Source organism: Balearica regulorum, unplaced genomic scaffold (assembly GCF_011004875.1).
Source record: "Balearica regulorum gibbericeps isolate bBalReg1 unplaced genomic scaffold, bBalReg1.pri S41, whole genome shotgun sequence".
Lineage (NCBI taxonomy): Eukaryota > Metazoa > Chordata > Aves > Gruiformes > Gruidae > Balearica > Balearica regulorum.
Window position 1 is genome coordinate 69,900 of NW_022679031.1, and position 22,771 is coordinate 92,670.

The 22,771-nt window shown below is 71.3% G+C and overlaps 5 protein-coding genes across 11 annotated transcripts; 3 read left to right on the top strand and 2 right to left on the bottom strand.

Moving 5' to 3' along the window:
• Window positions 1-6: 6 nt before the first annotated feature.
• LOC142599722 (RNA-binding protein 4-like) lies at window positions 7-1,951 on the top strand. The gene is made up of 2 exons (XM_075741494.1): window positions 7-472; window positions 1,333-1,951. Exon 1 carries the CDS (start codon window positions 13-15, stop codon window positions 463-465), a length of 453 nt encoding a protein of 150 aa, XP_075597609.1. The 5' UTR covers window positions 7-12; the 3' UTR covers window positions 466-472; window positions 1,333-1,951.
• RBM14 (RNA binding motif protein 14) lies at window positions 1,730-9,146 on the bottom strand. Of its 4 annotated transcripts, none has more exons than XR_012833237.1 (3): window positions 8,684-9,146; window positions 2,348-2,676; window positions 1,730-2,102 (listed from the first exon to the last, which is right to left on the bottom strand). XR_012833237.1 is itself a non-coding variant. In XM_075741485.1 (3 exons), the coding sequence occupies exons 1-2, from the start codon at window positions 9,027-9,029 to the stop codon at window positions 2,615-2,617; spliced, it is 408 nt and encodes a 135-aa protein (XP_075597600.1). In that variant the 5' UTR covers window positions 9,030-9,146; the 3' UTR covers window positions 1,730-2,102; window positions 2,600-2,614. The 4 variants fall into 4 exon arrangements, 3 of the variants coding, with proteins under 3 accessions (XP_075597600.1, XP_075597599.1, XP_075597601.1); XM_075741485.1 differs by having other exon boundaries at window positions 2,600-2,676; XM_075741484.1 differs by lacking the exons at window positions 1,730-2,102; window positions 2,348-2,676 and adding exons at window positions 3,407-4,155; window positions 4,684-6,331 and having other exon boundaries at window positions 8,684-9,145.
• On the top strand, window positions 8,470-20,436 carry LOC104642696 (RNA-binding protein 4-like). Of its 3 annotated transcripts, none has more exons than XM_075741491.1 (5): window positions 8,470-8,571; window positions 17,829-18,250; window positions 19,175-19,873; window positions 20,072-20,165; window positions 20,418-20,436. In XM_075741491.1, the coding sequence occupies exons 2-3, from the start codon at window positions 17,839-17,841 to the stop codon at window positions 19,864-19,866; spliced, it is 1,104 nt and encodes a 367-aa protein (XP_075597606.1). In that variant the 5' UTR covers window positions 8,470-8,571; window positions 17,829-17,838; the 3' UTR covers window positions 19,867-19,873; window positions 20,072-20,165; window positions 20,418-20,436. The 3 variants fall into 3 exon arrangements, with proteins under 3 accessions (XP_075597606.1, XP_075597604.1, XP_075597605.1); XM_075741489.1 differs by lacking the exon at window positions 8,470-8,571 and adding an exon at window positions 17,014-17,234; XM_075741490.1 differs by lacking the exons at window positions 8,470-8,571; window positions 20,418-20,436 and adding an exon at window positions 17,014-17,234 and having other exon boundaries at window positions 20,072-20,187.
• On the bottom strand, window positions 9,418-11,707 carry CCS (copper chaperone for superoxide dismutase). Of its 2 annotated transcripts, XM_075741492.1 has the most exons (8): window positions 11,611-11,707; window positions 10,945-11,017; window positions 10,704-10,841; window positions 10,431-10,608; window positions 10,256-10,316; window positions 10,063-10,140; window positions 9,768-9,871; window positions 9,420-9,657 (listed from the first exon to the last, which is right to left on the bottom strand). In XM_075741492.1, the coding sequence occupies exons 1-8, from the start codon at window positions 11,644-11,646 to the stop codon at window positions 9,474-9,476; spliced, it is 852 nt and encodes a 283-aa protein (XP_075597607.1). In that variant the 5' UTR covers window positions 11,647-11,707; the 3' UTR covers window positions 9,420-9,473. The 2 variants fall into 2 exon arrangements, with proteins under 2 accessions (XP_075597608.1, XP_075597607.1); XM_075741493.1 differs by lacking the exon at window positions 9,768-9,871 and having other exon boundaries at window positions 9,418-9,657.
• On the top strand, window positions 10,985-13,590 carry CCDC87 (coiled-coil domain containing 87). Its single transcript, XM_075741487.1, has 2 exons — window positions 10,985-11,800; window positions 12,042-13,590. The coding sequence occupies exons 1-2, from the start codon at window positions 11,787-11,789 to the stop codon at window positions 13,459-13,461; spliced, it is 1,434 nt and encodes a 477-aa protein (XP_075597602.1). The 5' UTR covers window positions 10,985-11,786; the 3' UTR covers window positions 13,462-13,590.
• Window positions 20,437-22,771: the final 2,335 nt, after the last annotated feature.

The window sequence follows — 22,771 nt, forward strand, 5'->3', positions numbered from 1 at the left end:
GCGTACGGCGGGATGGCCGACTACTACAAGCGCTACCGCGTCCGCTCCTACGCCACGGCCTCTGCGTACGACGCCTACGCGGAGCAGACCATGGCCCAGTACTCCCAGTACGCCCAGTACTCCCAGGTCCAGTCCTCGGCCATGGCCGCCACCACAGCCATGGCCAGTCGCATCCCCACCGCCCTAGACGCGTACGATAGAGCTCTGCTGCCGACCCCGGGCGCGGCGGCCGCCGTCGCCGCCGCCGCCACCGCCGCCGCGGCGGCCGCCTCCTCCACCTATTACACCCGGGATAGAAGCCCCCTGCGCCGCACGGCCGCCGCGGCCACCACCGTCGGAGAGGCGTACACGTACGAGCGTGGGCAGCTGTCGCCGGTCTCCTCGGTGGCCCGGGCCTCCCTCTACGACATGCAGCGGTTCGGGCGGGACCCGTACGCGGACCGGGCGCGGTACTCTGCCTTTTGAGCCGGAGGTGAGCGTGTTGGCAGGTCTGGTGCGCGGCGCTTGGCGCCTTGCAACCGGCGGTGTCTCCGGGCACCGCAGGGGGGGGTCACGGCTGCTGGAGATGCGAGGCGTGCGTTTCCCTCCCCGCCCAGTCTCCGGTCGTGCCAGTCGAGTGTCTGTGTCTCGATGTGAGCAGTGATGAAGGGTCGTGGTGAAGCAGACGTGCCCGGCCGGGGTCTTGCCGGGCGTTAAAGCCCAGGCGCTGGCTCCGGACGCTCTGCCCGGTGCGCGCACGGCGAGGACGTGCTGCGGCAGTCGGTGCTGCTGCCGGGAGCCGGTTGGCGCCGGCGGGTCGCTCTCCCGTGGGGCTCCCCGCTGCCTTTTAACTTGCGTCCCCCCGCAGCCGGGGCCAAGCCTTCGTGCCTGGGCGCAGTCCCGGCACACTCACCGTGGGGTGGTGGTGGTGGGGGGGTTCCCGCAGAGCCCCCAGTCCCGTGTGCCGTGGCTGCCACGTGCGTCCACCCCCTGGGAGTAGCTCCTGTCTGGGGATGGCGCTCCTGGGCTCTGCCCGGTAAAAGCTGCCAGCAGCCGCACTGCTGCCCCGGCGTGGGTCCCTCTGGGCCGGCTGCTGTCCCCGGCACGCCGCTGCGGGCGAGCTGGAGCCGTGGGGGCTCCTGGCAGCTCCCGGCACGGGGCTGCCACAGAGACACACACCCCCCCCCCCCCCGCACTACATCAGGACTCTGGTTGCTCTCAAGAAGCCGGCAGCTCCTCTGGGCACCCGCCGCCTCGCACCGGGGCTCGGCACGGTCACCGGCATGGTCCTGGCTGGCGCGGGGGCTGGCGCCTGCACCGGGCGCCTGCGCCAACTCTGCTTTTCTCTTTCAGGTAAGATATTTGCGGCTGGACGTCGGGTTCCCGTCGCACACCGAATCGGCACCGCGCGTCTCGGGCTGCGCCGGGCTTCAAAGCGCAGCCGGGTTCAGCTAACGAGTCGGTTCCTAACGGACGCTCAGCTTCTTCCCAGCCTGGTCAGGAATAGCTCCCCGCCCCTCAGCTTTCCCTTCTCACTTGTCAGGATTTGCTTTTCAGGTAGTTTGGGGGACCCCAGCCCCCCTCCCTAGCTGGTCTAGGCTCAGGTCGTGAACGAGTGTAGCTGTAGCCGTAACCGCAGCCGTAGCCGCAGCACCAGCTTCGCTTTGCTTTCCCGCCCCCGGCCAGCACGGAGCCGCTTGCTCCCTCGCGCCTGGGCTGTAGCTTCCTTTATTATTATTATTATTATTCCTTTTCTTTTTCTTTATTTTTTAAGAGGGTGAATAATCCACTCGTAGCTTTTTAATACAAAATGACGTAGCTGACTCCAGGCGGCCACGCTCCCCCTGCGCCGTGCCGTGCCGGCGTGGGAGGGCCGACCTCGTGGCTGGAGCTTGCCCCGCACCCCCCCCCGCGACGTTTAGCGTCCCCCGACCCCACTTTCCGGTGAAATAAACTCAAAATTTTTAACAAATCCCGCTGGCTCCGGCACCGGTTATTTCTCTGGACTCAGATTCCCACCCCAGCTCGTAACCTCCTGGACTTACCGGTGCTGCCTGCGGCCCTGCCTGCAGCCCTGCCTGCGGCCCAAGAGCTCCTGGCTGGGATCCCCGCGGGGGTCTGTGCTGCAAACGAAGGGGCAGGTGAATGGGGGGGGGGGGGGGCGCAAACCCCTGAAAAGGCCACCCCAGCCCCCCAAACGGGCCCCCCACCCTGGCTAATGAGCGGTGCTGGGCTTTAACGACTCCCCGGCTCTCGTCCCGGTGCCCCCCCTGTGCAGGGCAGCTGCCCCCCCCTGCATTCCCTGCACCCCGCTGGGGTCCCTCCTCTGCCTCACAGGCAGCACCTCTAAAACCACCTGCTAATTAACCTGCCCAGGGCTGGCTCGTTAGTCTCCAACCCGGCTCGTTAGGGCCTGTGCCTCTTGGTGCTCGTTAAGTAACATCAGGCCTGGGACTGTGCCTTCCTCCGTGTCCCGGCACTTCGGCTGGTCTCCCAGCCCCGGTTTTGCCATGGGAGCTCTGAGCTCATCACCCTTCACCAGCCGCTGCGTTTCCAGAGGGATTCCACCTCCTCTAATTGTCTCCATCTCATCAGCTGTTAATTGCCTCCGTGTGCTCACCCGCGGGCTCCTCCATCACCGGGGTGGGCTCGGGGACGGTCCTGGGACCTGTGGGTGCACGTCCCCTGGCGCCTGCCCTGGAAAACGAGGGGGAGAAGCATTAGACCCTTCTGCCTGGCTAATTACCTCGGCAGTTAACGAACCCCAGCCAGGCAGCCATCCTCCCCCCCCATGGCACAACTGGGGTTAACCAACCAGGACCACACCGCGACCCGTCCCCAGTCGGGGGAGAGATGACAGGGAACAGAAAGCGCTTTCGGAAACTTTAATGGTGGTCACGACTGTGAGAACAGCTGGGGCGAGGGGGCTGCCGGCTCTGCCGCGTGGTGCCGGACTATAGACGCACAACCGGCCGCCGCGGCTGAACCGGGGCCGGAGCGAACGCCAACCTTGCTCTCGCGCACGCGCGGCTTCTCTCAAAACTGGCTTTTGTCACCCAAAAAAAGGCACTGAGCACAGGTTAGGGGCTGTGTGACAGCGTACAGTCAGGACGCCGCCACTCGAGTCCGGCAGTACCGTCGGCAACGCTCCGGCACTTCCCACTGCCGTGCTCCGAGTCTGCCTTGGACAAGGGGCTTCGGCGCAGACTGGCACCGTGTGACCCAACCACACAAACCCAGGGTTTTCTGGGCCGATTGGTGATGGTGCTACCAGGAATCGGCCCAGAGAGGGAGCGGGCAGACAGACGTGACGGGGGCAACGGCCACAGGTCCGGTGTGTCACCGTGCCGGTGATATCGGCCCCTCACCGGTGCTGCCGGTCTCCCGAAGCGCCAGGCTGGGGAAAAAAACCAGACGGGAGACGGTTGGGAAATGGTAAAGAGCCCAGCGTTTATTTACAGTCGTACAAAAACCTTGCTGCTGCCCCGAGCCCAGCGCTGCGCCGCAGACTGACGCTGGAAAAGGGGGAAACAAACCCAAAAAAGGGGAATTCGTGGTATAAAAGAGCACGGACTCCGCTCGGCAGCAGCCATCGTTTGGGTTATAAACCGCTACTGAGCGCCGGCGGTGCCAATGGCCGCGTGTGCCGCGAGCGAGAGACGGTTCCACGACGCTACGGCGAGAGCTGGCGACGGGGGAGGGTGAACCGCACACCCGGTGCCCACTCCCCCCCGCGGGAGCATGGCACGCTTTCCAACCGTGACTGGGGATCCTTCTAAAAAACTCAAAAAAAAAAAAAGAGAAAGAAAGCAGCTAAAAAAATAACTGTCTCTGCCCCGGGGGACGACGGCCGGAGGAGGCGAACCATGCCGGGCGCGGCAGCAGGCGGCGAGGCAGAGCACCGAACGCGAGCTTGCGGCGACGCAAGTGGCCTGACTTCCCCCCACCCCGCCCCGGTGCCGCGTGGCTCAGAGGCGGCGCTGGTAGCCCGAGTGGACGCGGGCGGCGGGCAGGTAATCGCCGTAGCCGCCCGAGTAACGGGCGTAATCGGCGTGTGCTTCCGGAAGGCGGCGGTAATCCATCGGGGACTTTGTCGGCGACCGGCGGTACGCGAGCGGCGAGTCCGCTAAGCGGCGGTAATCTGAGAGGTCAGACAGACGGCGCTCGGAACCGTACCTGGTCGAGAGAAGAGACAGGAGGTGAATGAGTGAGAGGCTGCCCAAATCCACCGCCGGCAGCGACCGCGTCCCACCTGGGGACACAACGCGGCAGCGTGACACTGCCAGGCTTCAGGCAGGCGGCGCTGCGCCGCAGGCAAAGCCGGTGCCCCGGCGGGGGCAGGACGGGGAAGCAGCACCCGGCACGCCTGCGGATCGGACGCTGGGCGCGGTGGGAAGCCGCGCTGCTGGTGAGCGCGTGCGACCAACGCCCCCCACCCCGGACGAAGCCCCCATCCCCGCCCAGAGGCGAACCCGCCCGCGCGTGCCCCCCCTAGGAAGCCAGGGGAGGGGGTAACACGGCGGCCTGTGCCGCGGGAGTGGAGCCGCTGCGCCGATGTGCCGGCACGTGGCGTCCGCCCTTCTGCGCGCCGGGCTTTAGCGAGCTGCACTGGAGCCGAGACTAAGCCCCGAGCCGGGCACCGGCATCCACCGGGGCAGCGCGGAGCAACTCGCGCGGCCGTCCATCCCTGGCCCGGCGCCGTACCTTTTTGCCAGAGTGGATGATTTTTTGTACGGGTCGTCGTAGGCGGCGCTGCGAGGCGGGGAGAGGCGGGTGCGCTCGTAGGGCGGTGCGATGGCGGCGGCGGCAGCGGCCTGCGACAGGCCCAGGTAGGAAGCCGCCTGCTGCCCCAGCTGGCTCGGCCCGTCGTAGGCGCTGCCCGGCTGGGCTCGGTAGGCGGCCGCCAGCGACGCGGAGGAGGCCTGCTGTGCCGGGTAGGACGCCGCCATCGAGCCGGAGGCCTGGGCCCGGTAAGCGGCCGTCAGCGAGGCAGAGGCCTGCGCCTTGTAGGAGGCGGCGGCGGCGGCCTGGCTGCCATAGGAGGCGGCCAGCGAGGAGGCCGCCTGGGCGCCGTAGGTGGCAGAGAGCGCGGCGGCGGCGGCGGACTGGCTGCCGTAGGAGGTGGGCAGGTTGGCAGCAGGCTGGGCGCCGTAGGAGGCGGAGTGGCCGGTGGCGGGCTGGGCGCCGTAGGAGGCGGAGAGCGCGGCCGCCGGCTGGGTGCCGTAGGAGGCGGAATGGCCGGCCACAGGCTGGTAGGCGGCGGCAGCATGACCGGCCACCGCCTGGGCGCTGTAGGAGGTGGCGTGCGTGGCCATGGCCTGGGCACCGTAGGAGGCCGAGAGCGCGGCACCGGGCTGGGCGCCGTAGGAGGCGGCGTGGCCGTCTACGGGCTGGGCGCCGTAGGAGGCGGCGTGGCTGGCGGCGGCAGGCTGGGCGCCGTAGGAAGCCACGTGCGTGGCCACGGCCTGGGCGCCGTAAGAGGCGGCGGGGCCGGCGGCAGCCTGGGCGCCGTAAGCGGTGGCGGCCTGGGCGCCGTAGGAGGCGGAGTAGCCGGAGGCGGCCTGCGCCCCGTACGAGGAGGCCAGGGCGGCGGACTGGACGCCGTAGCCGGAGAGCTGGGAGGCGGCGGGCTGCGCGCCGTAGGAGGCGGTGGCCTGGGCGCCGTAGGAACCGAGGGAGTTGGCGGCGGGCTGGGCGCCAGAGGCGCCGAGGGAGACGGAGGGCTGGGAGCGGTAGGCGCTGCCCAGCGAGGCGGAAGGCTGGGCGCGGTAGGAGGCGGCCTGGCCGGTGGTGGGCTGCGGGCGGTAGGCCATGCCGAGGGAGGCGGAGGGCTGGGCGCGGTAGGTTGCCCCCAGCGAGGCGGAGGGCTGGGCACGGTACGCGGCCGGCTGTGCCGTCATGGGGAGCGTCACCGCTGCGTAGCCGGCCCGGGTCGGGGAGCGCCGGAGGGGGCTGCGGTCCCTCCCAAAGTAGGAGGGAGAGGCCGGCCTGGCCTGCGCCTCAAAGGCCTCGTACTTGCCGGCGCTGCCGGTGCCGAAGCGCTGCTGGTAATCGTACAGGGAGGAGGGGGTGGCGTAGCCGGCAGCGGCGGCCGAGGGGAAGGCGGCATCCGCCGCCCGGCGCTGCTGGTCGAAGCCCTCGATCTTGGGCTGGAACTTCTCGCGGTACTCCAGGCCGATCCTCTTGTTCTTGTCGAGGCCGAGGGCGGGCGGCAGGGCCTGGCCCGCGCCCTTCTTCTGGACGTTGGTGGAGAGCTCCACGTTCACTCTGCGCCCCTTCACCTCCTTCCCGTTAAGGTTTTCGATGGCAACCTTTGCATCTGCTTCGTTCTCCATGTGAACAAATGCATAGTCTGATAAAGCAGCAGACAGAGGGTTATCAGTGGGGGGGGAGAAAAGACAATTCGTTACAGGATCGAACGCTTAACGAGCCTCGCCGGGACCGCGGCAGCGTGCGGCTCAGTGGCGGCGGTGGGACAGACGCCGGGACGGGCTCTGCCAGCCCCGTTCCGCTGCTGCTCAGGCAGCAAAGAGACACAACCACCTTCATTTGCTTCCGCCCCACAATTAATTTGGCCGGAACCTAACGAGCCCGGCCACCCGCCCCACATCCCCTGGCTCAGGAACGCCCCCGTCAACAGCTTCTTTGCTCCGTTTTCCCCCCCGTTTTCTTCCTCCCTTCACCCGTGCCCACCACAGCCGCCTCTCCCCTCACTGGGAGCTCGGCACCTCACCCCGTGACACGGTGGCCTCTCGCTGCCAGTGACTCCTCCCTACCCATCCTCCGGCACGCGCGGACGAAGACCCCGGGAAGGCAGCGCGGCCTCACCGGCACTGAGCTGAGCCGGGCCGGCAAGCGGAGCAAAGCCAGAAGGGGCCAGTGCCCGCTGAGACACCGAGTCAGAGCACCAGCGGGAGGAGGAGAGAGGGGGAGGAGGAGGGGGGGAGGAAAAAAGAGAGAGGAAGAAAAGGAGGAGGAAGAAAGGAGAAAGAGGGGGAGGAGGAGGAGGAGAGGGGAGCGCCCCGAGCACAACCTCTGGCACTGCACACCCAGCCGAGCCCCCGGGACGAGGCGAGGAGCCGGGTGAGCAGCGAGCAGCACGGCACCGTGCGGCACGAACGCGGCACCGAAGCGGAGAGGCGTCGGAAAGGAGATGGAGAGCGAGGCGAGGAGCGGTAGAAGCGAGACCCAGAGCGGCCGTGCCGGGTCTGTGGCGGGACAGCAGGTCACCCTCCCCTGGCACAGCTGCCGCCACGACACCGTGCCTGCACCAGGTCCAGCAGCCGCCCGCTGCGCCCAGACCAACGGTTTCGGGGTTCGGATGCTACCGCAGTAACTGGGAGGTTGACCCCCCGCGGCATGACGGGTCCGGGAGGCTGGCACAGGGCGGAAGGGCGGCTCCTCTCGGTAACCCCACGGTGTCCCCCCGGCAGTCACGGACCAGGGATCACCGTAACCGGCGCCACCGGCAACAACCCGCTTTAGCCTACAGCTTGGCGAGGGCAGCCCATCCAACGGTGCATGGCACCATCCCGGTACCTCAAGCTCCGGCTAAATGTCAGCGCCGCTTTGCCCACCCTCCTGTGCGTCCCCCTCTGCTCCGCCATCCCCCCCCTTCCCTGGCTCCTATCCCACGTCCACGTATCCCGCTCCGGCAGCCCTGGGAAGAGACGTTTCCTCCGTCCACCCCCAGCCCTCCCGCTGTCCCCTCGGGTGGCTGCAGCACCCCCAGCCCTCTCTGGGGGACCCCATAAATCGGCCACCGGCCGAAGCACATGCCAGAAACTTTTGGCGTGGGTTTGGGGGAGATTTCTGGCAGGCTCCGCTGGGAAGCTGCGTCCTGGCGGGACGGAGCCGACGGGCCTGCGACCTGGGATGAGAGAGCAGAGGCAACATCATCACCCTCCCGGGAGGTGGAGGAACTGACGGGGACGGGCACCTCGGGGAGCGGCTGCATGATGTGGGGATGACACCTTTTCACATCAGGGGGAAGGTGGGGTGACGCCGTACTGCGGGGTCCCTGACCCGGAGCCCATCGAGCCCCCTCAGGAGTTTTACAGCACGGTTGTTGTGGGGTTTTTGGTTTGGTTTTTTTTTTTTTTTTTTTAACGGGCTTCAGCTCTCCTGCCTCGGCTCTCAGGGGAGCAGCTCACTCCACATCGGAGTGAGTTTGCGGAGGTGAAGCTGTGACGGAGTCGCAGCGGGACGGGGGGGACGGGGAAGCGCCTCATGGCAGCGAACGGTTACGGAGGTGGCAACGGCGGGCAGGGGCTTACCCCGGCCTGGGCCACGCCGGGGGGAGGCGAGGATGGAGGACGTGGCCTGGTTAGAAAGGCCGGAGAGATCGCACCTAGGGGGTGCCGGGAGGGGGGGGTAAACAGGGCAGAGGGGAGGGACGGGGTGTGGGGAGCCCAGAAGGGCTACAGGGCTCCGGCCGGGGCTGGGGGGAGGGCGGCAGGAGGACCCAGGACCCTGGTCCGTGAGCGGGGGCGCCGCCAGATCGGGCCGGGGCGGAGGGGAAGCCGCAGGCGGCCGGACGGAACACGGGTCACCGAGCCGAGAGCGGGGGCCGGAGCGGCTCCGAGGACGGAGGTGAGCGGCGAGCCAGCTGTGGCGGGGCTGAGCCCGGCGAGGGCTTCGGGGCGGCCCCGGGGGAGGCGAACAGGCTTGTGCGGAGCCCCCTCCGCAGCGGCGGGTCCGGTACCTTTCACCACGTCGCATTCGACGACGGTGCCGTACTGCTGGAAGAGCGAGCGCAGCTCGCCGCTGGTGCAGGCGGCCGAGACGTTACCGACGAAGATCTTGCAGGTGTTGGTGGGCCGAGGCCGGGAGGGCTCGACCACGATGCGGCGACCGTGCAGCTGGTGGCCGTTGAGCTGGGTGATGGCGCGGGCCGCCGCCGCCTCATCCCGGAGGTGTACGAAAGCGAACTGTTTCATGAGGGCGATACCGAGCACGGGCCCGGCGGCGCCGGCGAACAGCTCGCTCAGCTCCTCCGCCGTCGCTTCCTCGGGGACATTGCCCACGAAGAGCTTTATGCCGGGACGCATGGCGGCGGCGGCAACGGCGGGGGAGAAGGGAACGGGAGAGCAAGGCAGCGCCGCGGCGGCCTCACAAAATGGCGGCGTCTTCTCAGCGCGGAGCGGGAGAGGCGACCGCCCACAGCGCCTGCGCGCCGTGTGCGCGCCCTCCTCACTGCGCCTGCGCGTCACCCGCCCTGTGCGCGCCCTCCGCACTGCGCCTGCGCGCCGCCCCCCCGCTCTCCCGCCGCCATCATCGCGCCTGCGCGCAGCCCGCCCACGAACGCCCCCCTTCCATCGCCCTCGGCCACGCCCCCTCAGCGCTGGCCACGCCCACCCTTAAAGGGGCCGCTGCGGCGCCGGGGAATGCGCAGCGCCGAGCACCGCGGGGACGAACAGCGCCCGGCCCCGGTTCCCCGTGAGCCTCAGAGGCCGCGGAGCGAGTTATCGTTTATTACTCTCCCGGGGAGGCTCCTAGAGGTGGGGGGCCGGGGCCACCGTAGGGCCGGGGGTCGCAGTGGGGCCGGCGGTCGCCGTGGGGCTGGGGGTCGCCGTGGTCCGGTCCCGCTCCTCCCAGAGGGTCAGGCCGTCGCAGGAACAGACACGCTTGGGGTTCTGGAAGAGCCCGGCTGCGCGGGCCACCACGCCACAGGCCAGCCTGGCAGGGAGGCGGGGGGACGACACAGGGACGGGACACGCGGGAGGTGAGGGGGTGAGCGGCCGCTCTCCCCCCCAAACCCCCCCCCAAAGCACCCCCCGAGCACTCACCCCGGCCCCGAATTCCCTGTCACCCGGGAGAGCGGGTGGGAGCCCCGGCCCAGGTCGTCCTCACCCTCGTCCACCACCACCGAGCGCCCGATGATGTCCCAGACCTGGTGGGGAGGATCGGAGGGGGCTCAGCACCCCCCCTGTGGCTGTGGGGCCGGGAAGTGACACCCCCCCCCCCTCCCAGAGTCGTGGGGCTGGGGCCGGACCCTCCCCACAGCTGTGGGGTGCAGCCGGGACCCCCCCCCCCCGAAGCCGCGGGAGGGGGACAGTCCCCCCGTGCCCCCCCCAGTCTCACCTTCAGGCGCGAGTCCTCCATGCGGAAGCTGGCTCTGCCCTCGGCGTCGGCCCAGATGTTCCCCAGGTCTCCGACGTGCTGCGGCAGCGTGGGGGGGGGGGGTCAGGGGGAGTCCGGGAACACACACTCACCCCCCCCCACCCCCCACCCCCACCCCCCGAGCCCCACGAAATGACAGCGGCCGCCGGCTCACCCGGTGCTGGTCCTGGGGTCCCCCGTGGCACTCCCCGTCGGGATTGAAGTGGCCCCCGCAGCTGCCGTAGAGGGGGAGACACGGGGTGAGACGGGGGTGCCCGCACCCCCAGACCCCGCGATGCGTCCGTGCGTGTGCCGTCGTCCGTCCCCGTCCCCCCCCCACACCGCGGTACCTGTCACAGGGGCGCGAGAGGTCCCCGAATTCGTGGACGTGGAGCCCGTGGGGACCCGGCGGGAGCCCATCGATGGCGCCGTCCACCAGGCACCGCGTCGGCGAGACCTGTAGGAACCGCACCAGGCCCCGCACCGCGCCGGGGCCGGAGAGAGCCGCCACCGCCGCGCCCAGGCTCGCTGGCGGGGAGACGCGTCGGTACCCGGACCCGGTGTCCGTGTGCGTTCCCCCGCCCCGGCACCCCAAATTCCCCCCCACACACACACACACTCACCGTCGTCGGAGCCCCCCATCCCTTTCAGCACCGCCCGGCGCCCCGATTTCTCCAGCAGCTCCCGCACCCGCTCGGCCGCCGCCGTCGTCTCCACCAGCACCGTCTGCGCCTCCAGCCGCAGCTCCAGCAGCCGCACGCCTGCGGGGAGGGAGAGGGGGCGATAAGGGGGGCGAGGGGGGGGTCCCCTAGATTGGTGGTGGGGGGGGGGTCCCCTGATTCGGGGGGGGGGGGGGGGTGTCACCTGGGGCTCCCTCCAGCGCCGCCCGCACGGCCTCCGCGCAGCCCTGGCACCGCATCTGCACCGCGAACTCTAGCTGGGGGGGGGGGGGGGGTGGTCATTCAGCACCCCCTGAGGGGGCCCTGCACCCCCAAATCACTCCATGTGCCCCCGCCCTCCACCCCCAAGGCCCGGTGCCTGGGCCCTGTACCCCCAAAACTCCCTAACAAGGGGGTTTGCACCCCCAAAGCCTGGGGCCTGGGGTCCTGCACCCCCAAAACTCCCTTACGAGGGGTCTTGCACCCCCAAAACTCACATGCATGGCGCTCTGCACCCCTAAAACTCCTCTAACCGGGGCCCTGCCCTCCCAAACCCCCCTAAAAGGGGCCCTGAACCCCCAAAACTCCCGTGGCCAGGGCCCTGCACCCCCAAAACTCCCACATATAGGCTCTGCACCCCCAAAAGTCCTGTAACCAGGGCCCTGACCCCCCAAACTCCCCGTAAAAGAGGTCTTGCACCCCCAAAACTCCCGTGCACGGGACTCTGCACCCCCGAACCACTCCACGCACCCCAAAACCCCAGTGCCCGGAGCCCTGCACCCCCAAACCGTGGTGCCCGGAGCCCTGCACCCCCAAATCTCCCCTCGCACGTCCTCCGCGGCCCCAGCCCGCCCCGCGGAGCGGCCCTGACCCGGCAGCTGCTCCCGGTAGGCCCCGCTGTCGCCATGGCCGCGGTCTCCACCCCCGGAACCACCCACGGGGCCACCGGAGCGGCCGGACCTCTTTTCGCGACGGACCGGAAGTGGCCAAGCCCAGGGAGGGGGGGGAGGGATTTGGTGGTAGAGCCACTTCCGGCGTGCAGTCGCCATGGCAACAGCGTGGTAGGCCGCAGGGGCCCGCCGGGGCCCGGGAGGGAAGTGGGGGGCCCTTGGGGAGGGGGGGGGGGGGGCCTGGGCTGCAGAGGGGGTTTAGGGGTCCACAGGGGTGTTTGGGGGCCCTGGGGGGTTCGGGGGTCCCCAGGGGGGGTTGGGGGGTTCAAGGGGGGTGGGCACGGGCCTCCCCGTGGGGGGGCTGCAGGGCGATCGCGGGGGCTGATCTGCAGCCCCCGGCCTCCGCCTCCAGCCCAGGAACCCCCGGAGTGACCAGTACCCCCTGCCCGGAGCCCCCCACCGCTTCCGCCTGCGCCGGCACCGCCAGGCTGCCTCCGCGGTGCCTCTCCCCGGCAATGCCGGTGTCCCACGGGGAGCTGCCGGCCCCGGAAATCCCACCGGACGCCCTCGCGGTGACGGCAGATTTGCACCAGTTGACGCGGCGAGTGGCCCGTGAGGACCGGGGGGAGCCGAGTGCCGGCTACCGGCTGCCACCGCTCCTGGCAGCGCTCACCCGCCGCGCTGAGGATGACGCGCGGCTCCAGCAGCTCCGGTGCCTGCGGCTGCCGGTAAGACCGGTGCGGGAGGTCCTGCTGCCCCACCGGCCTCTCGGCCCACGCCTGTTCCTGCGGCCCGGTGCAGCCAGGCCGTGGGCACCACCGAGCAGGGCTTTCGGCGAGGGGGTGGCCCTGCGGCCGTACCCACCGCTGTGCCGCAACGCCGGTTGGGACCCCAGGCCGGACCCCCTGGGTGTGCGGGAGCTCTACCGGGAGCTGGTCAGGGCCCTCCCCGCCGAGCGGCTGCATTTCCACCACGAGCCTCTGGTTGAGCCGGCAGCTGCCGCGGCGGATCTGCTCCCCCCAGGTGAACAGGGACCCCGAAACGCCGGCAAGCCGCCGCAGCACGGGGATGCCCGGCACAGGCAACGGCAAACCGCCTGCCTCTTCGACGACTACCTCCAGTATGTCGCGGACACTGGCTCCGACTTCCTCCGCACCATTTTCCACCTGCGCGGTGGTGTCGGTGAGGAGGAGCCGGCGGGAGCTCCACGACCGCGCAGGGACCCGGCACCACGACTGGCGGAGCCGTACGAGAAGGGGCTGTGGAAGCCGGTGCTGCTGGAGCCGGCACCGGTAGGGCTGGAGAGGCTGCAGAGGCGCCTGCACCGGCTCTGGGCCGCGCTGGGCGTCCCCAGCCAGGAGAGGATGGAGATGGCGGTGAAGTACGGGACCGGCGGGGTCCTGGCACGGCTGCCGGCAGCGTTGGACGCCTGGGAGGCGGCGGCCAGCGGCATCCTGCAGCGGGAGCTGCTTCTGGCACGGCTGGAACGGCTGGAGGAGCGCGGCTCTGACCCCATGCGCTTCTTCCACGGGGGCCCGGCGTCGGCAACGGCACGTGCTGAGGAGACGCGTGCCCGCGGCCGCCTGCGTGCCGCGCTGGCCCGGTGCGAGGCGCGGCTATCGGCCGCCCTGAGGCGCCTATGGGATGGTTTCGGGGATACGGCGACTTTCCGGGGACGCCCCTACGCTGAGAAGATGCGTCGGGATGAGGTGGAGATGCTTTACTGGCTGCAGCAGCGCCGCCGCGCCGGGGCTCTCCAGGCCGCTCTGGGGGTGCAGCCGCAGCGTCACCCCCCCGGCACGGCGGGTGCCGAAACGTCGGGGTGTCAATAAAGTGCGGGAGTGCGGCGTTGCGGGGTTTTCCCCCCCCGCCACCCCCCCAGCTTCCTGCCCCGCTCAGGCACCGCTGCTGAAAAAATACGTTTATTCACCCCGGAACGAGCGTGGACAAGGGTGGGGCGCGGGCGGCACCGAAACGGGGAGCACCGGGGGATGCGGCAGCCCCCGGAGGCGGGAGGGCAGGGACCCCCCCTCTTTGTCCTTTGCCTTGCAGGGGGCAGAGACGTCCCCTGTCTTGTAGGGAATGGGGGGACCCCTCCTCCTCGCAGGGGCTGCCCCCCACTCCTGCGTCCCCTAAAGCTGAGGGGGGGGGGGAGCTGGGGGTCAGGCATCGCCCCCCCCCAAAGGACAGAGCCCCCCCAAATCTGGGGGGGTGTCTCAGCCGAGGCTGTCCTTGACTTGCTGGACGATACGGGCCCGCACGGCCCGGGCCTCGCTGGAGATCTGCCCGTGGGGGGCCGGCAAGGGCAGGTCGGGCTCGATTTCGGGGAGGGGGAGCCCCTCGGGCAGCTCCAGCGGCATGCGGCGACGTAGGGCGATGTTGTGGAGGATACAGCAAGCTAAAAAAATCTGACAAACTTTTTGGGGGGCGTATTGTAGACACCCCCTACCCTTATCCAGGCAACGGAACCGCAGTTTGAGGAGGGCGAGGGTCCGGCGTAGGACGGCCAACGCCTGGTGGTGCAGCGCGTTGTACCGTTCCTCCGCCGGGCCGCGGGGCGCCGCGATGGGCGTCATCAGCCACGGCTTTAGCGGGTAGCTGCGGTCACCTGGGGAGGGGGGGGAAATGGGGGGTCAGAGAGGGGGGGGGGAACCCCCCACCCCCCCCCCGGGGCGGGGTGAGGGGGCTGCAGGTGATGGCGCAGGGTGGGTGCGTCCCCCGGCACCAGGATGAGGGGGAGCGTTGGGGGTCTCCTGGGCGTGCAGGTCACCTCCAGAGCCCCAGGGCTCCCCCAGACCTATGGGTCACCCCCAGACCCCCAGGCCACCCCCAGACCCCCAGGGCTCCCCCAGGTCACCCCCAGGGCTCCCCCAGACCCATGGGTCACCCCCAGACCCCCAGGTCACCCCCAGAACCCCCCAGACCCCCAAGTCACCCCCAGAACCCCAGGGCTCCCTTAGACCCATGGGTCTCCTGGATACCCCCCGGGTCACCCCCAGGGCTCCCCCAGACCCCCGGGTCACCCCCAGACCCCCAGGGTTCCCCCAGGTCACCCCCAGGGCTCCCCCAGACCCATGGGTCACCCCCAGACCCCCAGGTCACCCCCAGAACCCCAGGGCTCCCTCAGACCCATGGGTCTCCTGGATACCCCCCAGGTCACCCCCAGGGCTCCCCCAGACCCCCGCGTCACCCCCAGACCCCCAGGGTTCCCCCAGGTCACCCCCAGGGCTCCCCCAGACCCATGGGTCACCCCCAGACCCCCCGGTCACCCCCAGACCCCCAGGGCTCCCCCCAGACTTATGGGTCTCCTGGAGACCCCCAGGTCACCCCCAGGGCTCCCCCAGACCCCCGCGTCACCCCCAGACCCCCAGGGTTCCCCCAGGTCACCCCCAGGGCTCCCCCAGACCCATGGGTCACCCCCAGACCCCCAGGTCACCCCCAGAACCCCAGGGCTCCCTCAGACCCATGGGTCTCCTGGATACCCCCCGGGTCACCCCCAGGGCTCCCCCAGACCTCCAGGTTACCCCGAGACCCCCAGGGCTCCCCCAGGCCCCCGGGTCACCCCCAGACCCCCCCGTGCTCCCATCACCAACGCTAACCCAGGGCCGCAGCACCCCCACCCCGGGACACCCCCTACCACCACCTCACCCAGCAGCCAGGCGCCGTCGGGCCGAGCCCCCTCCAGCAGCCGGGCCAAGGCCGAATTCTCCAGGACGGCGGCGTTGGGGCAAGACCCGGGGAATTTGGCCACCACGTTGGTGATGGTGCCGGCGGCGTCGCAAACCACCTGCATGTTCATGGAATGGTAGTTGCCGGCGTTACGGTAAGCCGGCTCGTTCTCGGAAGGAGCCCGCAGCGCCACGTGCATGCTGCCCACCAATCCCAAAACTCCGGGAAAGGCGCCGGCGGTCGTCCCGGCGTGATCGGGCGGCGGGAAAGCGATATACCGCGCCGCTCGCCGTTGCAACGCCTCCAGGAACTGCGCCAGGCAGTTGGACATGGCCGACTGGCTGATGCCGGTGGTGTCGCGTGTGGCCGTCTGGAAAGAACCGGAGGCCAGGAAGGTGAGGGCGGAGGTGACCTTGACGGCTACCGGCAGAGCGTGGCTTCGACCCGTCAGGCTCTCCAGGTCGGCGCCCAGTTCGCGGCACAGCCCGGCGATGGCGGCCTTGTCCAGCCGGTAACGCCGCAGCACCTGCTCCTCGCTCAGGTCCAGGAAGGAGCAACGCGCGCGGTACACGCGGTGTTCGGGGTAGAACCGACGGCGACGACCTCGCTTGCGACGGGGGGAAGGGTTTACGCCGGGACCTCCGCCGGGGACCCCACCGGCCGCCGTCGCCTCCCCGCCGCGTTCCCGCACCCGCCGCAGCAGCAGCACCGAGTCCGACATGGCCCGGGGGGCGGGGCTATGGCGGCAGGGGGCGGGGCTAGGGCGGCAGGGTGTGGAGCTAAGGTGGCAGGGGCGGGGCTAGGGCGGCAGGGGGTGGGGCTAGGGTGCTGTGGGCGGGGTTAAGGCGGCAGGGGGCGGGGCTAAGGCGGCAGGGGGCGGGGCTGCACACGGGTATGGTGCTGTGGGGAGGGGGCGGGGCCCTAGGGGAAAGGGGCGTGGCCACGCTGAGGAGGAGGGGCCCAAAGGAAAGAGGCGTGGCCCTGGGAGAGGGGCGGGCCCTAAGGAAAAGGGGCGGAGCCCTAGCGGAGAGGGGCGGGGCTCTAGCGGAGAGGGGCGGGGCTCTCGGGGAGGGGGCGGGGCTCTAGCGGAGGGGGCGGGGCTCTCAGGGAGAGGGGCAGGGCCCTAATGGAGGGGGCGGGGCTCTCGGGGAGAGGGGCGGGGCTCTAGCGGAGGGGGCGGGGCTCTCGGGGAGGGGCGGGGCCCTGGGGAGGGGGCGTGGCTCTAGCGGAGGGGGCGGAGCTCTAGCGGAGAGGGGCGGGGCTGCGGGGCGCGAAGGGGCGGTGCCAGGCCCGGTGGGGTTCGGGCAGTCCCGGCCCCGGTTGCAGTCGCGGGAGGCGGGGATCTCGGTTGCGGCGAGGCCGCGAGGTCCCGGTTAAGGACGGGGGGTCCCGGTGAGGCCTGTGGATCCCGGTGCCGGTAGGGGAGGCCTGTCCGCTCTGTCGCGGTCCCGATGCCGGTGCCGATGCCGATGCCGATGCCGGTAGGGGCGGTTGGTCCCGGCCCCCGGTCCGTCCCCCCCCCCCCTCCCAGCCCCGGCCGACCCCGTTCCGCCGTTCCGGCCTCTCCGACCCCGCCGGGCTCCGCGGCGCCGCCAGGCCCCGCCCCTCTCCCGCTCCGATTGGCCGCCGTCCGCCTCACGTGCCCGGAACATCCCGCCTCCCTTCTCCGGCCCCGCCCTCTCACCTCCGGCGCGCCGCGACACGTGATTGGCCAGCGGGCAGGTGGGCGCGCTCCGACGCTTGACGTCAGCCAGCGCGGAGCTACGCGGTGTCTCGTAACGGTTCGACCAATCGTGTCTCGGCGTCCCGCCGATTTCTGCCAATCACCGAGTTCGGTGGGCGGGACGGGGAGCGAAGGGGGAGTCGCGGGGTGGAGCTGAAGCCGCCGCCATTTTGTCGCCGTCACCGTCCCGGCGAGAGGGAACGCGGCGCCGCGGTGAGACCCCGACCCGGGCGGGGGGCAGCGAGGACGGGGCCGGGTCTGGGTGAGGGAGCTCCGGGATGGGGCTTCTGCGGCCTGAAGGGGACCGGGCTTGAGAGGAGCTCCGGGATGGGGCCCTGTGAAGTGGGAAGGGGGGAGCGGGCTTAGGCCTGGGGCCCTGCGGCCTTGGAGGGACACCGGACCCGGACCTGGGGTGGGGGTTCCGCTCGGGACCCGGCGGGCGGTGGAGGGTTCCTGGCTCGGGGTCCCCTCCGCGGCCTTTGAGAGGTGCCGGGGCCCGGGGGTCTGGCTCGGGGGGCAGGGGGGGGGGTCACCCCTGGCTTCGGGGTGTCCGTGGGGGCCCAGGCTTCCCCCCCTCTGCCGCCTCACCCTGCACCTTGTCCGGCCAGGGATCCCCCTCCGTGTTCCCGGGCCCTGGGGTGCCTTCCCCCGGGGCTGCCCGCAGGGTGAGGCCCCCTTTCCCGGGCAGGGGGGTGGTTCTGGGCCCGGGGGTGAGTCCTGGTACCTCGCTGTGAAGTCAGGGATTGGGGGTGGCGGCGTCTCGGCTGATCCACCCGCTGAGCCGCCGCTTCTTCCCCCTCGGCGCAGGTTGGGCGAGATGGTGAAGCTGTTCATCGGGAACCTGCCGCGGGAGGCGACGGAGCAGGAGATCCGCTCCCTGTTCGAGCAGTACGGGAAGGTTTTGGAGTGCGACATCATCAAGAACTACGGCTTCGTTCACATCGAGGACAAGACGGCGGCCGAGGACGCCATCCGTAACCTGCACCACCACAAACTGCACGGCGTCTGCATCAACGTGGAGGCCAGCAAGAACAAGAGCAAGGCCTCCACCAAACTGCACGTCGGCAACATCAGCCCCGCCTGCACCAACCTGGAGCTGCGGGCTAAGTTCGAGGAGTACGGCCCCGTCATCGAGTGCGACATCGTCAAGGATTATGCCTTCGTTCACATGGAGCGGGCGGAGGACGCGGTGGAAGCCATCCGCGGGTTGGACAACACCGAGTTTCAAGGTGATCCGCGACCCTGGGCTGGGATAGGTAGCGCCGGGCTGGGCCCGCAAGAAGCAGGTCAGGTAGGAGAGGAGGGTGCGGGGCCGTCCCGGGGCGAGGGGGGAGCTCCTGCTCCGACGCCGCTCCGGGAGGGTTTTCCGCGGGCGCGGGGCCGGATCTGCGCCGCCGTCGCTTCGCCGGGGGGGGCTCACCTCGCGCCTGGCGTCCGATGACGTGAGGGGCAACCGGTGCGGCTGCGACCGCTTGCCGCCGTGATCTGCGGGGCCGGGGGCGTTCGGGGGGCAGAAGGGCTGGCGTGCAGCTTTGGAGAGAGCCGTGTCCCGCTGCCGGCACTCGCCGTGCGCCCGGCAGCGCCGCGCTGCATCCCACTTTACCTGCGCGGCCCCTTTCCACAGGCAGGGACGTCTCCGGAGTCAGTGTCGGCGCGGAGGCTTTGTCTCGGGGCAGAGCGCGGCCCCGCAGTGCCGTTTTTTGTAGGAAAAGGATGAGTTTTGTCCCAAAACCGGCAGGTTTGGCATGAGCTCCGCCCCTGGGGCTTCTCCCCGGGTTCACGGTGCAGCTGGGACCTACGGAGCGTCCCTCCGCCGGTCCGTGCCGCCAGCGGGCTGGAAAGGCAGGAGGGGGGGAAAAGGGAAAACCAGTGCCGGGGAGTCACAGCCGGAGCCTGGTGCCGTGTCGGTGCCCGAGTGCCGCTTCCCGTGTCCGGGTGGTCCGGAAAAGCCACCCCGGCTCCCGGTGCTGCCCGAAATCACGGCGAACCCCAGCCCCGCCCTCGCTTCTGTAGGGTCGCAGAGTCGATTCGGTTCCCTCCCTGCCCGCAGAGGCGCTCGTCGGGGAACCTGGGGGAGAGGTGCCGGCCGGTGCCGGCTGCTCCCCGCCGCCGCGGTTAACCACAGCCTCTCCCCTCTTGCGTCTTTCCTCAAGGCAAGCGGATGCGCGTGCAGTTGTCCACCAGCCGGCTCCGGACGGCGCCCGGGATGGGAGACAAGAGCGGCTGCTACCGCTGCGGGAAGGAAGGGCACTGGTCTAAAGAGTGCCCGGTAGATCGCCCGGGGCAAGTGGCGGACTTTGCCGAGGCCTATAACGAGCAGTACGGAGCCGTGCGCACTCCCTACACCGCGGGCTATGGGGAGACCGTGTATTACGATGAGGCGTACGGCGGGATGGCCGACTACTACAAGCGCTACCGCGTCCGCTCCTACGCCACGGCCTCTGCGTACGACGCCTACGCGGAGCAGACCATGGCCCAGTACTCCCAGTACGCCCAGTACTCCCAGGTCCAGTCCTCGGCCATGGCCGCCACCACAGCCATGGCCAGTCGCATCCCCACCGCCCTAGACGCGTACGATAGAGCTCTGCTGCCGACCCCGGGCGCGGCGGCCGCCGTCGCCGCCGCCGCCACCGCCGCCGCGGCGGCCGCCTCCTCCACCTATTACACCCGGGATAGAAGCCCCCTGCGCCGCACGGCCGCCGCGGCCACCACCGTCGGAGAGGCGTACACGTACGAGCGTGGGCAGCTGTCGCCGGTCTCCTCGGTGGCCCGGGCCTCCCTCTACGACATGCAGCGGTTCGAGCGGGACCCCTACGGGGAGCGGGCGCGGTACTCTGCCTTTTGAGCCGGAGGTGAGCGTGCTGACGTCGGGCGGGTGAGCGAGCCCCGGCGCTGCCGACGGCGGAGCTCGGCTCCCGCCCGGCGCCGCAGGGAGATCCGGCGTTCACCAGGGTGGCCGGGGACGCTCGGCTGACGCCGGGCACCGCGCCGGCTATCGGTCCCGTCCGGTGGCGCCGGTTCTGTCGGTTAACGCACCTTCCCCCTGGCAGGAGGCGACGCCGCGGCGGAGCACCGCGGACCACTGGGGATTCGCCGGAGCCCCCCCCTTTCCCCCCCCGCCCCCCGTGGACGCCGCCGCGTCAGGTCAGACGTTCCCCGGGCCGTCGCCGCCGTCACCGCCGCGCTCCCTCCCTCGTCGCGGGGGCCGCGCGCGCCCCCCCCCTCCCCTCTTCCTTCGCCGGAGCGGGCGCCGTCACCACTGTCGCCGCCGCGGCCCCGTCCGTCCCGCCGTTCACCCGTGTCCGTCCCGTGTCCGTCCCGTGTTCCCCCCCCTCCCCTCCGCCCGTGTCCCCGGGCCGGCGCTCGCCCCCCTCTCACCTCTCTGCTCTCTTCCAGGTCCGGCGGCCTCAGACGGAGCCCCCCCCTTCCCCCGCCGCCTGCACCCCCCCTTTTTGTACGGAGCTTCCCCATACCCCCCCCCTCCCCACCTCCCCCCCCCTCCCCGGGGCCTCGCTGCCCCCTCCCCCGAGGATGGGACCCCCCCACCCCAGGGTGCCCCCCCCCCACCCCCCCATTCCTCACCCTCTCCCAATTTTCCAGCAAAATAAAGGTTTTCACCAACTCCTTGTGCCTGTTTGTCCTTTTTTTTGGGGTGGGGGGGGGGGGCGGGTCACCCCCACGCTGAGGGGGACCGCGGGGGGGGGGGTGTGTGTGAACCCGGCCCCATTTCGGGGACGGACCGTCGGACCCTTTTTTTCGGGCGCCGCCGATCGGTTTGTTTCCGCCCGGGGCCTTTGTTTCCATCCGGGTTCCTTCCGGTGTGACGTCAGTTCCGGCGCGGCGCCGTCTCCGCAGCGACCATGGCCCTGAACGCGGGTGCGGGCGGCGGCGGCGGGGCCCCCCCCCCGGTTACCCCCCCCCCAGCCCTCGGGTCCCTCCCGGGTCCCCCCCAGCTCCCGGGTCCCCCCCTCCCACCGGTCTCGACCCCCCGGTTCCCCCCTCAGACCCCCGGTTCCCCCTCCCGCCAGTCCGACCCCCCCCCCCCCCCCCAGACCCCCGGTTCCCCCCCGTCGGTCCGCGCCCCCCCCCCCCAGACCCCCGGTTCGCCCCTCCCGCCGGTCTGACCCCCCCCGGTTCGCCCCTCCCGCCGGTCTGACCCCCCCCGGTTCCCCCCCCCCCCCCCCCCCAGACCCCCGGTTCCCCTCCCGCCGGTCTGACTTCCCCCCCGGTTCGCCCCTCCCGCCGGTCTGACCCCCCCCCGGTTCGCCCCTCCCGCCGGTCTGACCCCCCCCCGGTTCCCCCCCCCCCCCCCCCAGACCCCCGGTTCCCCCTCCCGCCGGTCTGACTTCCCCCCCGGTTCGCCCCTCCCGCCGGTCTGACACCCCCCCCCCCCCGGTTCCCCCCCCCAGACCCCCGGTTCGCCCCTCCCGCCAGTCTGACCCCCCCCCGCCCCGGTTCCCCCCGCCCCCAGACCCCCGGTTCCCCCTCCCGCCGGTCCGACCCCCCCCCGGTTCCCCCCCCCAGACCCCCGGTTCCCCCTCCCGCCGGTCTGACCCCCCCCCCCGGTTCACCCCCCCCAGACCCCCGGTTCCCCCTCCCGCCGGTCTGACCCCCCCCTCCCACCGGTCTCGACCCCCCGGTTCCCCCCTCCCGCCGGTCCCTGTGCCCCGGTAGCCCCCGTGTTTATATATGTGTGTGTCCCCCGGTGACCGGCCCCCCCCCCCCGGTGTCCCGCAGGCACGGAGCCGGCCCCGGGGGCGGCGGAGCTGGAGGCGCGGCGGGGGCGGCAGGAGCGGGTCAGCCGGGCCATGGGGCAGCTGCTGCTCCGGGGGTACCGCATGCTGGGCCGGTGCTGCCCCCACTGCGGGGTGCGGAACGGGCCGGGGGGGGCGGGAACGGCGGGGGGGGAACGGCGGGGGGGCTGGGAACGGTGGGGGGGGCGGGAACGGCGGGGGGGGACGGTGGGGGGGGCTGGGAACGGCGGGGGGGCGGGAACGGCGGGGGGGGCGGGAACGGCGGGGGGGCAGGAACGGGGGGCGGGGGGCAGGGAACGGCGGGGGGGCTGGGAACGGCGGGGGGGGGGCTGGGAACGGCGGGGGGGCGGGAACGGGGGGGGGGAACGGCGGGGGGGGCTGGGAACGGTGGGGGGGTCAGGAACGGCGGGGGGGCAGGAACGGGGGGCGGGGGGTCGGGAACGGCGGGGGGGGCTGGGAATGGGGGTGCAACGGGGCTGGCACAGGCTGGGGGGGCCGTGCTGACCCCCCCCCGTGTCCGTGTCCCCCCCCCGTGTCCGTGTCCCCCCCCGTGTCTGTGTCCTCCCCCGTGTCCGTGTCCTCCCCTGTGTCCGTGTCCCCCCCCCCGTGTCCGTGTCCTCCCCTGTGTCCGTGTCCCCCCCCGTGTCCGTGTCCCCCCCGTGTCCGTGTTTCCCCCCCCGTGTCCGTGTCCCCCCCCCAGACCATCCTGCTGCAGGACAAACAGCGGCAGCTCTACTGCGTGGCCTGTCAGGAGCTGGACTGCGACGGGGAGGGGGGCGGCCCCGGTAAGGGGGGGGGGGGGTCCGGGGGGGGCTGGGGGCACGGGGGGGACACGGGGGGGGCTGGGGACACGGGGAAGGGGGGGGGGGACACGGGGGGACACACGGGGGGGCCAGGAACAGAGCTCTGAGGGGGGCCGGGGGGGGACAGAGGAGCTGGGGGGGGCCGGGGGGGGAACAGGGGTCTGGAAGGGGATGGGGGGGGCTGGGAAGGGCC

What these genes read in the sequence shown, in the direction of transcription:
- LOC104642696 (XM_075741491.1), top strand. Translation starts at nt 17,839, where the DNA reads ATGGTGAAGCTGTTCATCGGGAACCTGCCGCGGGAGGCGACGGAGCAG. An exon ending in GGACAACACCGAGTTTCAAG is followed by an intron (nt 18,251 to 19,174) that starts GTGATCCGCGAC and finishes TCTTTCCTCAAG; the next exon opens with GCAAGCGGATGCGCGTGCAG.
- RBM14 (XM_075741484.1), bottom strand. Translation starts at nt 9,029, where the DNA reads ATGCGTCCCGGCATAAAGCTCTTCGTGGGCAATGTCCCCGAGGAAGCG. An exon ending in CGAATGCGACGTGGTGAAAG is followed by an intron (nt 6,332 to 8,683) that starts GTACCGGACCCG and finishes CTGCTTTATCAG; the next exon opens with ACTATGCATTTGTTCACATG. An exon ending in TCATCCACTCTGGCAAAAAG is followed by an intron (nt 4,156 to 4,683) that starts GTACGGCGCCGG and finishes TCTCTCGACCAG; the next exon opens with GTACGGTTCCGAGCGCCGTC.
- LOC142599722 (XM_075741494.1), top strand. Translation starts at nt 13, where the DNA reads ATGGCCGACTACTACAAGCGCTACCGCGTCCGCTCCTACGCCACGGCC.
- CCS (XM_075741492.1), bottom strand. Translation starts at nt 11,646, where the DNA reads ATGGCGACAGCGGGGCCTACCGGGAGCAGCTGCCGG. An exon ending in GATGGGGGGCTCCGACGACG is followed by an intron (nt 10,609 to 10,703) that starts GTGAGTGTGTGT and finishes TCTCCCCGCCAG; the next exon opens with CGAGCCTGGGCGCGGCGGTG. An exon ending in TGGAGGACTCGCGCCTGAAG is followed by an intron (nt 9,872 to 10,062) that starts GTGAGACTGGGG and finishes CCTCCCCACCAG; the next exon opens with GTCTGGGACATCATCGGGCG.